Consider the following 13,828-nt stretch of genomic DNA (forward strand, 5'->3'; position numbering starts at 1 on the left):
TAGCTGCCAACCTTCCAGACCAAAAATTAAAAATGAGGAATTCCTGTTGGGGGGGTGGGTTCGGGAGGGGGGTGGGGGTGAGGGGTGGTGGGGGGCAAACCCCCCTACAGAGATATGGGTTTCAGAGAGCGCTGCCATCATCAGATCAACTTTCACTGCTCCACGCCATGTTGGTAAGACAGCACTGGCGCTTCGCATGTGCACAGTAACTTGGTTTCCGGCTGACAAATGTGGACTGGCGTATGACCACAGCGAGCGGGCACTGCTCCACGCCATGTTGGTAAGACAGCATTGGCGCTTCGCATGTGCACAGTAACTTGGTTTCCGGCTGACAAATGTGGACTGGCGTATGGCCGCAGCGAGTGAGTTCAGTTTCTGTTGTTTTTTTTCTGTTGTTTATTCTAATTTCAAAGTTCGAAAAAATATGCAGAAAATCGTAATTTTGGAACTGAGGCTAAAAATCACAAACATTCCATGAAATTAGGAATGGTTGGCAGCTATGCATGTGCCATGTGCTTCTGGTTCTGCTTTCTGTCTGTCACGTTTGATTGGCAACTTTCACTGCCCAGACCACACATACCATGGGTGCAGTGGTGAATACTTCCAGGGGCTGGGTTCACACACCCAAGTTACATCCATAATTTGGGCGCCACCTGGTGAGCTTAGGGTGGAGATTTTTCTGATCTCAAAGTTCAACAGATGAGGTGCAGACCTGCTGGTGCCTGAACCCTCGTCGTGTGTATACACACGCAGAAGATAAGACGCGCACGCTAAAGATTCTGTAATCCATGTCAGCGTTCAGAGGGTTATGGAAACAAGACCATGCCCAGCATGCACACCTCTGAAAACAGAGAATGGCTGCCTACTTGGCAGGGGTAAAAAATGGTCATATATGTTAAACCCCACTGAAAACTATGAGAACTTGGTAGCTGCAGACCAAGAACGCAGCAGCAGAAGAAATAGACTGGTGACTTTCTCAGAGCCAAAAAAGTCCACGCTCACACGGCAGTCACACATAGAAAGCTAAGCATCCTCGACGCTGCCGCATCCATCTGACCATCTACAGGGAAAAAAGAAAACAGCAACAAACCAAACCAAACACACACACACACACAGACAAGAACAATCCCTTTCTTTCCTCTTCAACAGATACCTGCTGAGCTTAAAAAAAAAAACAAGAAAAGAAAAAAAGACAGGGTTTGTTCCAGAATTCTCTCTCTCTCACACACACACTCTTTCTCTCTCTCTCTCTCTCACACAGAAAGACACTCTAAAAACAGATGATGCAATGTCTATACAGAAAAAATAGAAACCGTATGCTTTCTATATAAATAAAAACGAAAAAAAAGAGAGAGGTATGAGGGGAAGGGTATAAGGAGAAATGTACATTTTTTTCAAGATACATACATTTGCACGGGTAAGCCAATTCCAAAAAGGTTCTTTTAAAGCAGTTTCCTGGACTCTGCCCCCACCTCCCCCGCCCCCCACCTCCCTCCCTGTCGACCTTTCCCCCTTTCCTTTCATTTTTTTTTCGGTGGGATCAGGTACAGTATGTTCTTCTTCACATCACGAACTGAAACACCTCTTGGTTTCCCTACGAGTCCCTGCATCTGCTCTCTACATGCAATAAAACCCCACATGCATAACACGACAGTGGACAAATAAAAAGAAAAAGAAAAGAAAAAAAAAGAAAGTAAAAACAAAAATGAAAGGTCATGGAATACCATACGATCATAACACCCATTCACGCATGCCAAGGCTAAAAAAAAAAAAAAAAAAAAAAAAAAAAAAGCCAAGATGCAAAACAACAAGAATAATAACATAATACTAGCACAACAAATGTTTTGTATGTCATAATGAGAACATCTCAAGTTGATACCTTGTTAATAAAAAAAAAAAATAAAACAAAAAACAACAAAAAACCCACAGTTCTTACAACAAGCATGCCAGAAAAGTACAACAGGCAAATAACATCCAGTCCAAAACCAAAAACACAAAAAAGATGATAATATACAGAAAAAAAGTAAAACATAAAGACAGATACTGCCCCCCCCCCCCAAACCCCCCCCCCCAAAAAAAAAACCCCACCAACAAACAAAAAATATATAGATATATTCATATATCTGTACATCATCAGAACAACACCAAAGAAAAACAACTATATACATTAAAAAGAAAGAAAAAGAAACAACAACAAAAAAACAGGCAAAGACAAATCAGTCATCAGTACTGCACCAAAGGTCAAGGCCAAGATACAGCCGTGAATGTCAAGGTCAGGGTTGAGAGGCGAGAGGTCAGAATGCACACACACACTGTGTGACAGAATGCGCACAGGTTGTCTCCGCTTGGCATGCTCACCTCGGTGCCAAAAACGACCAGGGAGGAGGAATGTGATGGGGGAGTGACTGAATCTGGAATATGATCAACTCTTTCTGGCACTGAAAATGGTGGGGGGGGAAAGAAGAAAAACAACAGGAAGAATGCTCCTTTGAAAACAAGTCATGTGCAAAGATGACACTGCCTTTGTTCCCTCTGTGGTAAAAAAAAAAAAAAAAGGGGGGGGGGGGGCAATGGAAGAAAGACAATGAACAGCAGAGTGCTGCGCTCTTTACTTCCCGCTCTTTCTTCACCCTTCCCACTTTTTCACAGGATGTTGAACAGCATGACACCCGGAGACCAGTCATGCTGGCCTTCTATGTTTTCTGTGAATATTGGCACACCTTTCTGATCTGCCGCCCCCCGCCCCCCAATGTTTTTCTTTCAAACATCAATTACTGAAAAATCTGTGCAGTTTTCTTGGGTCTCATTGAACAATCTGTGAGTGACGAGCCTTTGAATGCACATGTAATTTCCAGTCAGATTAACAAAGATGTATTGTATTGTTTGTATTGTATTGTATTGCATTGCATTGTATTGTATTGTATTGTATTGTACCCAATGGCAGAAGACCAAACTGAGTCAACAATGGATTCCAAGCATGTCCATCAAAGCACGCTACACCGAGGTCCACCAGAGCATGCCAACCTGAGCCCAACTTGCACACAGACATCCATGCCCAACGTGCACAATGGAAAGGGAAAGGGGTGTGTGTGAAGTGGGGAGGGGGGAGGAGGGGGGTGGGGGGGGAGAATGGGGGTGTTTGTCACGTGACAGAAGTCATGTGGCTGGTGAAGTTCTCTTACCTTCCTGGTCGCCGACGTCTCCTTCCAAGCCTTGGAGGAGGGGAACAGATGACAGAGAAAGACGGTGAGTGAGAGGAAGGGACTGGGCCATGACATGACATAATGGACGTCACCTGGGACAATGGGGGGGTGGGGGGGGGCACTGAGGGTTGAGGGAGCGGGGGGGTGGGGGTGAGGGGCAGACAAAAATACAAACATCATGGCCCTGTGATAGAAGCATTCATCTGCGCTATGACCGTTAGCCATTTTTCACTCCTTGGCTTGTCTTAAAAAAGAAGACGAAAAAAAAAAGAAGAAAAAAATCTTCAGAAACACTGCATAGCCATCTGCTGCTCTCTTTTGCAGTTGTCTGATCACTCAAGCTGTGAAACATCTGTCCTGCTCCTAAAAAAAACATACATGCTAACCTCAAAATCTTACCATCAGTAGCTGATGATGAAAACCCCAGAACAAACTGATATTTTCAAAAATTTTAAGGAACACCCTATTTTCTTCTTTTCTAAAGGTATCATTATGCATTACATTATTCAATACATTCTGCTGATGACACTCGCACTAATTTGGCCTTAGGCACTGTTCTGCATGCATCCTCTTTGTGAATTCCTACGGTCTTTCAGCATAGTTCTCACATGCCTTCCCCTTCGTCAGCATGTTGGTTTTTCCGATTAATTCTGTGGCCTTTTTAAAGTTCCAGCTCTGACAAAAGGCTGGTGCATCTGTGTCTAAGCTGCCATTGCTATTGTCTGAAGAAATCGACATTTTTAAAAGATCCAAACTCCTGGTCTCTGAGTATATGATCAACTGGAAACTGTGCAACTGTTTTATTATTTTCCTTTTTTGTGTTTTTGAGGATCTAAAAGTGCCACTTGAAGCCTTAGTCTGATTTCTTATCATGCAGAAAAGGACAGAATTACAGAGGTCAATTATACTGTCCTAGGACAGCTTTAGTTTATATTTTCTGGGGTTTGTGTGTGTTATTTTCCATTATGATTATGACAAAATGTACAACTGTTCACGTTTCGCCTATCAGTTTCAAATATAAAAATAATATCAGTTCTGACCGATTGAATTACGCATATATGTATATTTTTTTTTCAAAATTTATTTTATAATTATTCTGAATATGTGGTCAAAAGACAAGTTATTAACAGTAAGATGAATGCATCTTCACAGCAGCCAAAACAACAACAACATACTGGGCTGTGAGAAGGGACCAGTATGATCATAAGTACACACCGTTATGATGCTATTGATAACTCTATGAGAAGGGACCAGTATGATCATAAGTACACACCGTTATGATGCTATTGATAACTCTATGAGAAGGGACCAGTATGATCATAAGTACACACGGTTATGATGCTATTGATAACTCTATGAGAAGGGACCAGTATGATCATCATAAGTACACACCGTTATGATGCTATTGATAACTCTATGAGAAGGGACCAGTATGATCATCATAAGTACACACCGTTATGATGCTATTGATAACTCTATGAGAAGGGACCAGTATGATCATAAGTACACACCGTTATGATGCTATTGATAACTCTATGAGAAGGGACCAGTATAATCATAAGTACACACTGTTATGATGCTATTGATAACTAAGGAGTTATTCTAGCATAACTGTGATGCTACTGATAACTATGCAGTTTGCTAAAAGGAACACGTGTCATTTTACTGTCTGTATTTACAGATGTAAATGAGAACTTTTTTTTTTTTTTAAACAACAGAAAGGGACACAGAAAAAGATATAGTGTAACTATAAAATCTGGCTTCACTTCTAAAAGACAAAAAAAAAAATTGTATTCCATTCAGAAAAATTTTCTAGTCTTTATTTGTAATTTTATTTCTTTCTTTCTTATATTAAAAAAACAAACGATATGTACCACACGGTTTACACAAATTCAATGATTGCAAACAGCATCAGAATAAGGAGATTTAGACAACAAAGACGACTCTATAATCATTTCCCTTATTACATCATAGTGCCCAACAAATGATTTGATAATCATTAATTCAGACTCTTCAACGAAATCCACAAGGATACAAAAACATAAACAGTCATCAGATATTTTGGAGATGGTCTTCTTGTTATTGTTATTATGGTTGATTTGACAAAGTTTTATCAAAAACTGTACCTGAAAAATATCAATGTTTACACTACAACTCATCAGAAAGAAATTTTGATTCATGCAACAGATTTCCATCTCACCCCCACCCCCATAATGTTTTAAAACAATGCTTAAAATTTAACACAGACCAATCATCACAAATAGAGTGATAAAAAACAATCTGAACATGAAGTGCAGTGAAAATACATGCATTGAACAAGACAACTGAAACAAATTCTGTTAAAACATGAATGAAACAAGGAAAGAACACTGATTTGTAATTAAAATGATAGACAGGTTAAAAATGACTGATCCAAATCCACAAAACAGACAACTTCCCAAACCGCAGCGAACCACGACCAAACTCAGAACAGACCCAACACAGGATAATACCAACTCGGAAATGAACCGTTCCAGAACAACATTCAAGAAGACAAGAGACCTAAGCCTCTTCAAGCTACAGTCTGGCTCGATGCAGTGAATGTAATGCAGGGCAGTGATTGGTCAAAAGTGCGCCATCTACGACACTAGAGAAGAGGAGATAATCTTGCAAGCCATTCGTTCACAAAGACCTCTCTGATCACAAAATGACAAGAATCACAAGAAAATCAAGCTGGTTAATCCCCACCGACTTCTGATTCCTGTTGCTATGGTGACACTTGTCCACAACATTTGTATGCGACTTCAAAAGAACACAGATAAATGCTATTCACTCCCATTAGTTACCCTTTAAAAAAAAACCCACCAACCCATTAAACGTCTCATTTTCAATATAATGATCATCTTATATAATTTCTCATTTCGGATGATTACTCAAACTTTTCCCAAGGTTTATCCCTCTTCCCCTTCCCATCCTCATCCATTTCTCTCTCTTTCCCCCCTTCCACCCTCATACGCAAGCCTTTTCACTAACTCCTAAAAGAAAAACACCAGAAAAAAACACCCCCCAAAAAAACACAACAACACAGACTAGAAACAGTCTACAAGAATCCAGCATTTGGAGAGCAATAAGTCAGAATCTATCTATCTATATATAAATATATATGTATATATCTATCTATACAAATATACATATATATATATATATTCAACATTGCACTCAATATATACTGATCCTATACATACCAAATGATAAACCAAAATAAACGGAAAAGAAAAAAAATCAAAGCAAGAAAGAAAGCAAGAAAGAAAGGCAAGAAGTACCAGTACCCAGACCCCAAAAGGACCCGGCTACAAAAGGAAACAAGCCGAGAGAGAGAGCGAGGGGGAAGGAGAGAGGAGGGAGAGGGGGGAGTGTCACGCTACCTGTCTTCCCGGCCGCCGTGGCGTGCACGATCAGCGCGTCTCTGGACCCTCCACGGATCTCTGGCCCGTCCTCGCCCTGTGTGGCACACACAGCCACCAGTCAGTGGGTTGGTGGGTGAGCCGGTGAGTGGATTGGTCGGTGAATTGGTGAGTTAGTGACATGATTTGTGGGTGAACCAGCGAGTTATACGGGTGAGATGATCACTGGGTGAACCGGTGATATACTGAGACGACTGCTGTTGCTGAGTGAACCAGCAATTTAATGGGTGGGATGACTGCTGTGTGAACCGGTGAGTTAGTGAGATGACTGCTGTGTGAACCAGTGAGTCAGTGAGATGATCGTTGGATGAACCAGTGAGTTGGTGAGATGACTGCTGTGTGAACCAGTGAGTTAGTGAGATGACTGCTGTGTGAACCAGTGAGTCAGTGAGATGATCGTTGGATGAACCAGTGAGTTGGTGAGATGACTGCTGTGTGAACCAGTGAGTTAGTGAGATGATTGTTGGATGAACCAGTGAGTTAGTGAGATGACTGCTGTGTGAACCAGTGAGTTAGTGAGATGATTGTTGGATGAACCAGTGAGTTGGTGAGATGACTGCTGTGTTAACCAGTGAGTTAGTGAGATGACTGCTGGGTGAACTGGTGAGTTAGTGAGATGACTGCTGTGTGAACCAGTGAGTTAGTGAGATGACTGCTGTGTGAACCAGTGAGTTGGAGAGATGACTGCTGTGTGAACCAGTGAGTTGGAGAGATGACTGCTGGATGAACCAGTGAGTTAGTGAGATGACTGCTGTGTGAACCAGTGAGTTAGTGAGATGACTGCTGGATGAACCAGTGAGTTAGTGAGATGACTGCTGGATGAACCAGTGAGTTGGAGAGATGACTGCTGTGTGAACCAGTGAGTTAGTGAGATGACTGCTGTGTGAACCAGTGAGTTGGAGAGATGACTGCTGGATGAACCAGTGAGTTGGAGAGATGACTGCTGTGTGAACCAGTGAGTTGGAGAGATGACTGCTGTGTGAACCAGTGAGTTAGTGAGATGACTGCTGTGTGAACCAGTGAGTTAGTGAGATGACTGCTGTGTGAACCGGTGAGTTAGTGAGATGACTGCTGTGTGAACCAGTGAGTTGGTGAGATGACTGCTGTGTGAACCAGTGAGTTAGTGAGATGACTGCTGTGTGAACCGGTGAGTTAGTGAGATAACTGCTGTGTGAACTGGTGAGTTAGTGAGATGACTGCTGGGTGAACTGGTGAGTTAGTGAGATGACTGCTGTGTGAACCAGTGAGTTAGTGAGATGACTGCTGTGTGAACCAGTGAGTTGGAGAGATGACTGCTGGATGAACTGGTGAGATGACTGCTGGATGAACCAGTGAGTTGGAGAGATGACGGCTGGATGAACTGGTGAGATGACTGCTGGATGAACCAGTGAGTTGGAGAGATGACTGCTGGATGAACCAGTGAGTTGGAGAGATGACTGCTGTGTGAACCAGTGAGTTAGTGAGATGACTGCTGTGTGAACCGGTGAGTTAGTGAGATGACTGCTGTGTGAACCAGTGAGTTGGTGAGATGACTGCTGGATGAACCAGTGAGTTGGTGAGATGACTGCTGGATGAACCAGTGAGTTAGTGAGATGACTGCTGGATGAACCAGTGAGTTAGTGAGATGACTGCTGGATGAACCAGTGAGTTGGTGAGATGACTGCTGTGTGAACTGGTGAGTGGATTGCTGGGTGAACTGGAGAGTGGATTGTTGGGCGAATCAGTGAGATGAGTGTTGGGTGAACTGGTGAGTTAGTGAGATGACTGCTGGGTGAACTGTTGAGTGGATTGTTGGGCGAATCAGTGACTCAGTGAGATGAGTGCTGGGTGAACCGGTGAGTTAATGATCAAGACAATTACTGACAGAACCAGCAAGTCGAATGAAATGTTTGCTGGGTGTGCCAGTAGGTTAGTCAGTGTGTGTGAAAGGACTGCTGGATGTACCGGTGAGTTAGTGAGCCAAGTCAGTGCCCCGCTTAGGGAACCACTGATGAATACTCCTACCCTTCAATGCTAAACACAGTAAAACAATGTCCTCTTTCACAAGCAATCTAAAATTGGATGTGTTCCAACAACAGCCATTATGTCAGTTAGTATCCATTTACCTCCATTGATGTGTCATTTTCATGTGGACCAAATGTGGACCCTTTAGCATCTACATATGGAATAGATGTGTGTGTGTGTGTGTGTGTGTGTGTGTGTGTGTGTGTGTGTCTGTGTGCATGTGTTAGTGTTAATTTTCGTGTGTGTGTGTGTGTGTGTGTGTATGTTTTGTGTGTGTGTGTGTGTGTGTGTGTGTGTGTGTGTGTGTTGTGTGTGTGTGTGTGTGTGTGTGTGTGTGTGTGTGTGTGTGTGTGCATGTGTGTGTGTTAATTTTAGTGTGTGTGTGTGTCTGTGTGAGTGTGAATTTTGGTGTGTGTGTGTGTGTGTGTGTGTGTGTGTGTGTGTGTGTGTGTGCCTGGGAAAAGAACAACGGATACAAAATTTCAGTTTCAAGTGTGTGAACTGAATCATATTTGCCACGTAACAGCTACATTGTATTTATCTTCACTCTGCTTGATCCATACATGCACAGATGTGCGCACACTTGATGCTACCGCATGAGGCAAAAAAAAATATAAAGAGACCCCCATCCCACACGGTACCTCTTTCTTCCTGACAAGCTGGTCGGACACGTCCACGTCGTCCAGAGGGTTCAGCTCGGCAAAGTCAGAGTCCGCATCTCGAGGGATCTCCGGCTTGGTGCTGGCGCTCACCGTCACGCTGGGACTGCTGACGCCACTACCGCTGCCACTGTTGGTGGTTGTAGTGGTGACGGCAGTGGTGGTGGCGGAAGGGGCGGGGGTAGTAGGGGTGGGGGTGGGCGTGGAGGGGGTTGCGGTGGTGATGGCAGCGGCAGCGGCGGCGGCGGCGGCGGCTGTGCCCGGGGTGGGGGTGGAGGGTGTTGGGGTGGGGGTGGGGGTGCTGGGTTTGGCGGCGGCGGCTGCAGCGGCGGCGGCCGACTCGGCAGCCATGGCCATGGCCTGCAGTTGTCCTGTCAGCTTCTTGGGGTCTCTGGCAGGGACAGGGGAGGAAAGACAACACAACGTTACTGCACAACGCAAGTTGAACGACAAAAGACAAACATAAGTCGAAAGACAAACAACACAACATTACCGCACAACGCAAGTTGAACGACAAAAGACAAACATAAGTTGAAAGACACACAACACAACATTACCGCACAACGCAAGTTGAACGACAAAAGACAAACATAAGTTGAAAGACACACAACACAACATTACTGCACAATGCAAGCTGAACGACAAAAGACAAACACAATTCGAAAGACAAACAACACAACGTTACTGCACAACATAAGTCGAAAGACAAACAACACAACGTTACTGCACAACATAAGTCGAAAGACAAACAACACAACGTTACTGCACAACATAAGTTGAAAGACAAACAACACAACGTTACTGCACAACATAAGTCGAAAGACAAACAACACAACGTTACTGCACAACATAAGTCGAAAGACAAACAACAGAATGTTACTGCACAACATAAGTTGAAAGACAAACAACAGAACGTTACTGCACAACATGAGTCGAAAGACAGACAACACAACGTTACTGCACAACATAAGTCGAAAGACAGACAACACAACGTTACTGCACAACATAAGTCGAAAGACAAACAACACAACGTTACTGCACAACATAAGTCGAAAGACAGACAACACAACGTTACTGCACAACATAAGTTGAAAGACAAACAACACAACGTTACTGCACAACATAAGTCAAAAGACAAACAACAGAACGTTACTGCACAACATAAGTCAAAAGACAAACAACACAACGTTACTGCACAACACAACGTTACTGCACAACATAAGTCGAAAGACAAACAACAGAACGTTACTGCACAACATAAGTCAAAAGACAAACAACACAACGTTACTGCACAACATAAGTCAAAAGACAAACAACACAACGTTACTGCACAACATAAGTCGAAATACAAACAACACAACGTTACCGCACAATGTTGTGCAATGACAAGAAACGGTGTGCGTGATAAGGTCACCATGCTAGAATCATGTACTGGGACTGTTGCTGTCATTATGTTTAGCTTATATCAAAGGTTGATAACAAAAGCTTACACCTGGGACTACAGCAAAGTGAGAACTGTATGATCAAGGGTTTCTCCATTGTAATAGCAAGCCTTTTACAGCCTGGTGTTTTGTGAAGGACTGTAACTCTCTAAACTAGGAGGCAAGATTGCACTGGCTCTGAGCACTGCAGCCTCCGAGGGTGCTAGTTGGCCTTTGGGAACCATCCCCAACGCTGACTGTCCTAAAATCCTCTTGGCTGAAAGAGCGGGGATATTACTTGGGCAAGACACTCTCCACTGTAATAAAATTCTAGCCCAGATAGTTGGGACAGCAGTTGCCTCCTCTGCTGTTTTGATGGTCATAGTCACGACTGACTATCATACAAATCAGAAGAAAAAAACCAAAAAAACCCCAAACCCTGAGGGAAAAACTACTTAAGAATCCAACAAAACCTGCCATCAGTCAGGAATGAAAACAAGCTGGAGTCAAACCAGATGGTGACACTGCCATTGTTTCATCTCGTTCATGTGGAATGACCGTGATTTTTGTGCACTGTTTACAATATACATCACAATGAATTTCATGTATTGGGGGTAACAAAGTATTCTGTATTCTGCTGTGGCTACAGACAGGCTATGTGCATTTGTTAACTCACTCGGGACGACAAGTTTTCTCCCTTGCTTTTCCCCACAGACGGCCCATTTGTAACGGTTAGGAAAAAAATTACAAAAAATACAAAATACTGAGTAAGAAAATGAAACTTTCAGAACTGGTTTATTACGTGTTGAACTATTACATGTAAAAAAAATCAAATTTCTCATCTTATTTTTACAGTTTTGCCATATGTAGAAAATACTGCCAATTTTTCACCCCGAATCACCATACCCATGCTCGCTTTCTGCATTAAATTCGCTTTCTTCTTCGTCATCATCCACCTCTTCAATGTCCGACCCTTCAGTTTGTAGCATTTCAAGTACTTCGGCAACCCTAAAACATTGCCGTCACTGCCTTGTTCGCTTCACAACATTCCGAGAAGAGGCCGCTTTGCTAACAGGCTGGCACGCGAGCAGACGACCGGTCAGTGACTTTGTCAGCATGTGTGCGAGACAGGCCACACATCCCATATTAACCAATCATACTGTTCGATTGTGGAGTGACCCAGAATAGCGCACTCTGCTTGGCTAATCACAAAATCACGTGTACAGCGTATGATGGAATTTTACTTTCGGAGAATGCTATTCCATTCCTTCGTCCGAAACCGAACACGTTTTGTGTAGGAATGCGTGAGCATTCCTTCGTCCAGAAAGAGTTAATCCTGCTCCATATATCTTTACAAAGTGAATTTTTTGTCAGTTTGGTTTGAAGCCACAATGTCAAATTTACAAATGTTAGCTGTTATAAACCAGCTATACTTTTTACAAACCAGCTATACTTGTTATAAACCAGCTATACTTTTCTATAAACCAGCTATACTTTTCTATACATCATAGATCAAGAATTGTAATTCATACTGTATTTATTTTGTCACAAGAGACTGCTCTGTGTAAATTCAGGATGCCCTCCCAGGGGAGAGTGCATTGCCACAGTGCACAGCCACCAATATAATTTTTTTTTTCTTTTCTTTTATTCATATATTTATTGGACAGGCACAACAGCCAAGTGGTTAAAGCATTGGACTTTCAATCTGAGGGTCCCAGGTATCTTGGTGACGGGTGGGTAAAGGGTGGGTAAAGGGTGGAGATTTTTCTGATCTCCTAGGTCAACAATTGTGCAGACCTGCTAGTGCCTGAACCCCCTGCCTGTGTATATGCAAGCAGAAAATCAAATATGCACGTTAAAAATCCTGTGCACCATGTCAGTGTTCAGTGGGTTATGGAAACAAGAACATACCCAGCATGCACACCCCTGAAAGTGGAGTATGGCTGCCTACATGGCAGGGTAAAAAAGATCATACACGTAAAAGCCCACTCGTGTACATACGAGTGAACATGGTACTTGCAGCCCACGAACGAAGAAGAAGAAGATATATTCATTCATTTATTTATTCTTTTGTTGTTGCTGTCTGCGAGTCTGTTTTGTTTTTACCCGGTCAAACAGATTTCTTTCAATAGAATTTTACCATGGGCAACCCTTTTGTTTCTGGGGGTGTTCTTTTATGTGAGCAAAACACATGCTACATTTATATAGGACCTCGGCTTCTCGTCTCATCTGAAAGACAATTTCTCTTCATCCACACACTCGCCTCCACCACCCCACCCCCTCCATCCCCCCCCCCCCCACCCCCTCCCTCCACTCCCCCCCACCCCCTCCCCTCCACTCCCCCCACCCCCTCCATTTCACCCCCCCCTCCCCTTCACTCCTCCCCACCCTCTCCCCCCCACCCCCTCCACTCCCCCTCCCTCCCCTCCCCCCAACCCCTCCCCTTCACTCCCCCTCCCTCCACTCCCCCCCACCCCCTCCCCTCCACTCCCCCTTACTCCCCCCCACCCCCTCCCCTTCAGCCCCCCTCCCTCCACTCACAAGTCCATCAGGTTCAGCGCCCCATGGCTCTGGCTGTGCGTGAAGTCCCCGCAGGAAGAGCTTTCTGACTGGCTGGAGCCTGTCGACACCTGGCTGCTGCGGTGGGCCTCAAACGACTGTAACAGCGTGCAAGGACAGGATTTGATTGTTCTGCTGCTGGAACTGACTGTCAGGAGTTAGGATTATCGTTCTGGTGCCTCAGTTAACTGTTGCGTACACAGTGTTAGGATTGTTCTGGTGCCTCAGTTTACTGTTACATACATAGTGTCAGCATTGTTCTGGTGCCTCAGTTAACTGTTACATACATAGTGTCAGCATTGTTCTGGTGCCTCAGTTAACTGTTACATACATAGTGTCAGCATTGTTCTGGTGCCTCAGTTAACTGTTACATACATAGTGCCAGCATTGTTCTGGTGCCTCAGTTTACTGTTACATACATAGTGTCAGCATTGTTCTGGTGCCTCAGTTAACTGTTACATACATAGTGTCAGCATTGTTCTGGTGCCTCAGTTAACTGTTACATACATAGTGTCAGCATTGTTCTGGTGCCTCATTTA

At 43.7% G+C, this 13,828-nt stretch overlaps 1 protein-coding gene across 8 annotated transcripts in view; it reads right to left on the minus strand.

Moving 5' to 3' along the window:
- Positions 1-13,828, minus strand: part of LOC143290006 (uncharacterized) — a 219,724-nt gene that overhangs the window by 28,290 nt on the left and 177,606 nt on the right. For 7 of the 8 annotated variants that reach the window (XM_076599315.1, XM_076599314.1, XM_076599320.1 and 4 more), the window contains 4 exons: positions 13,272-13,387; positions 9,292-9,700; positions 6,608-6,683; positions 3,183-3,212 (listed from right to left, as the gene is read on the minus strand). In XM_076599315.1, coding sequence (XP_076455430.1) covers positions 3,183-3,212; positions 6,608-6,683; positions 9,292-9,700; positions 13,272-13,387 — 631 coding nt within the window. The remainder of the gene's footprint in view (positions 1-3,182; positions 3,213-6,607; positions 6,684-9,291; positions 9,701-13,271; positions 13,388-13,828) is intronic. The other variant, XM_076599316.1, reaches the window with a different exon arrangement.

Source organism: Babylonia areolata, chromosome 14 (assembly GCF_041734735.1).
Source record: "Babylonia areolata isolate BAREFJ2019XMU chromosome 14, ASM4173473v1, whole genome shotgun sequence".
Lineage (NCBI taxonomy): Eukaryota > Metazoa > Mollusca > Gastropoda > Neogastropoda > Buccinidae > Babylonia > Babylonia areolata.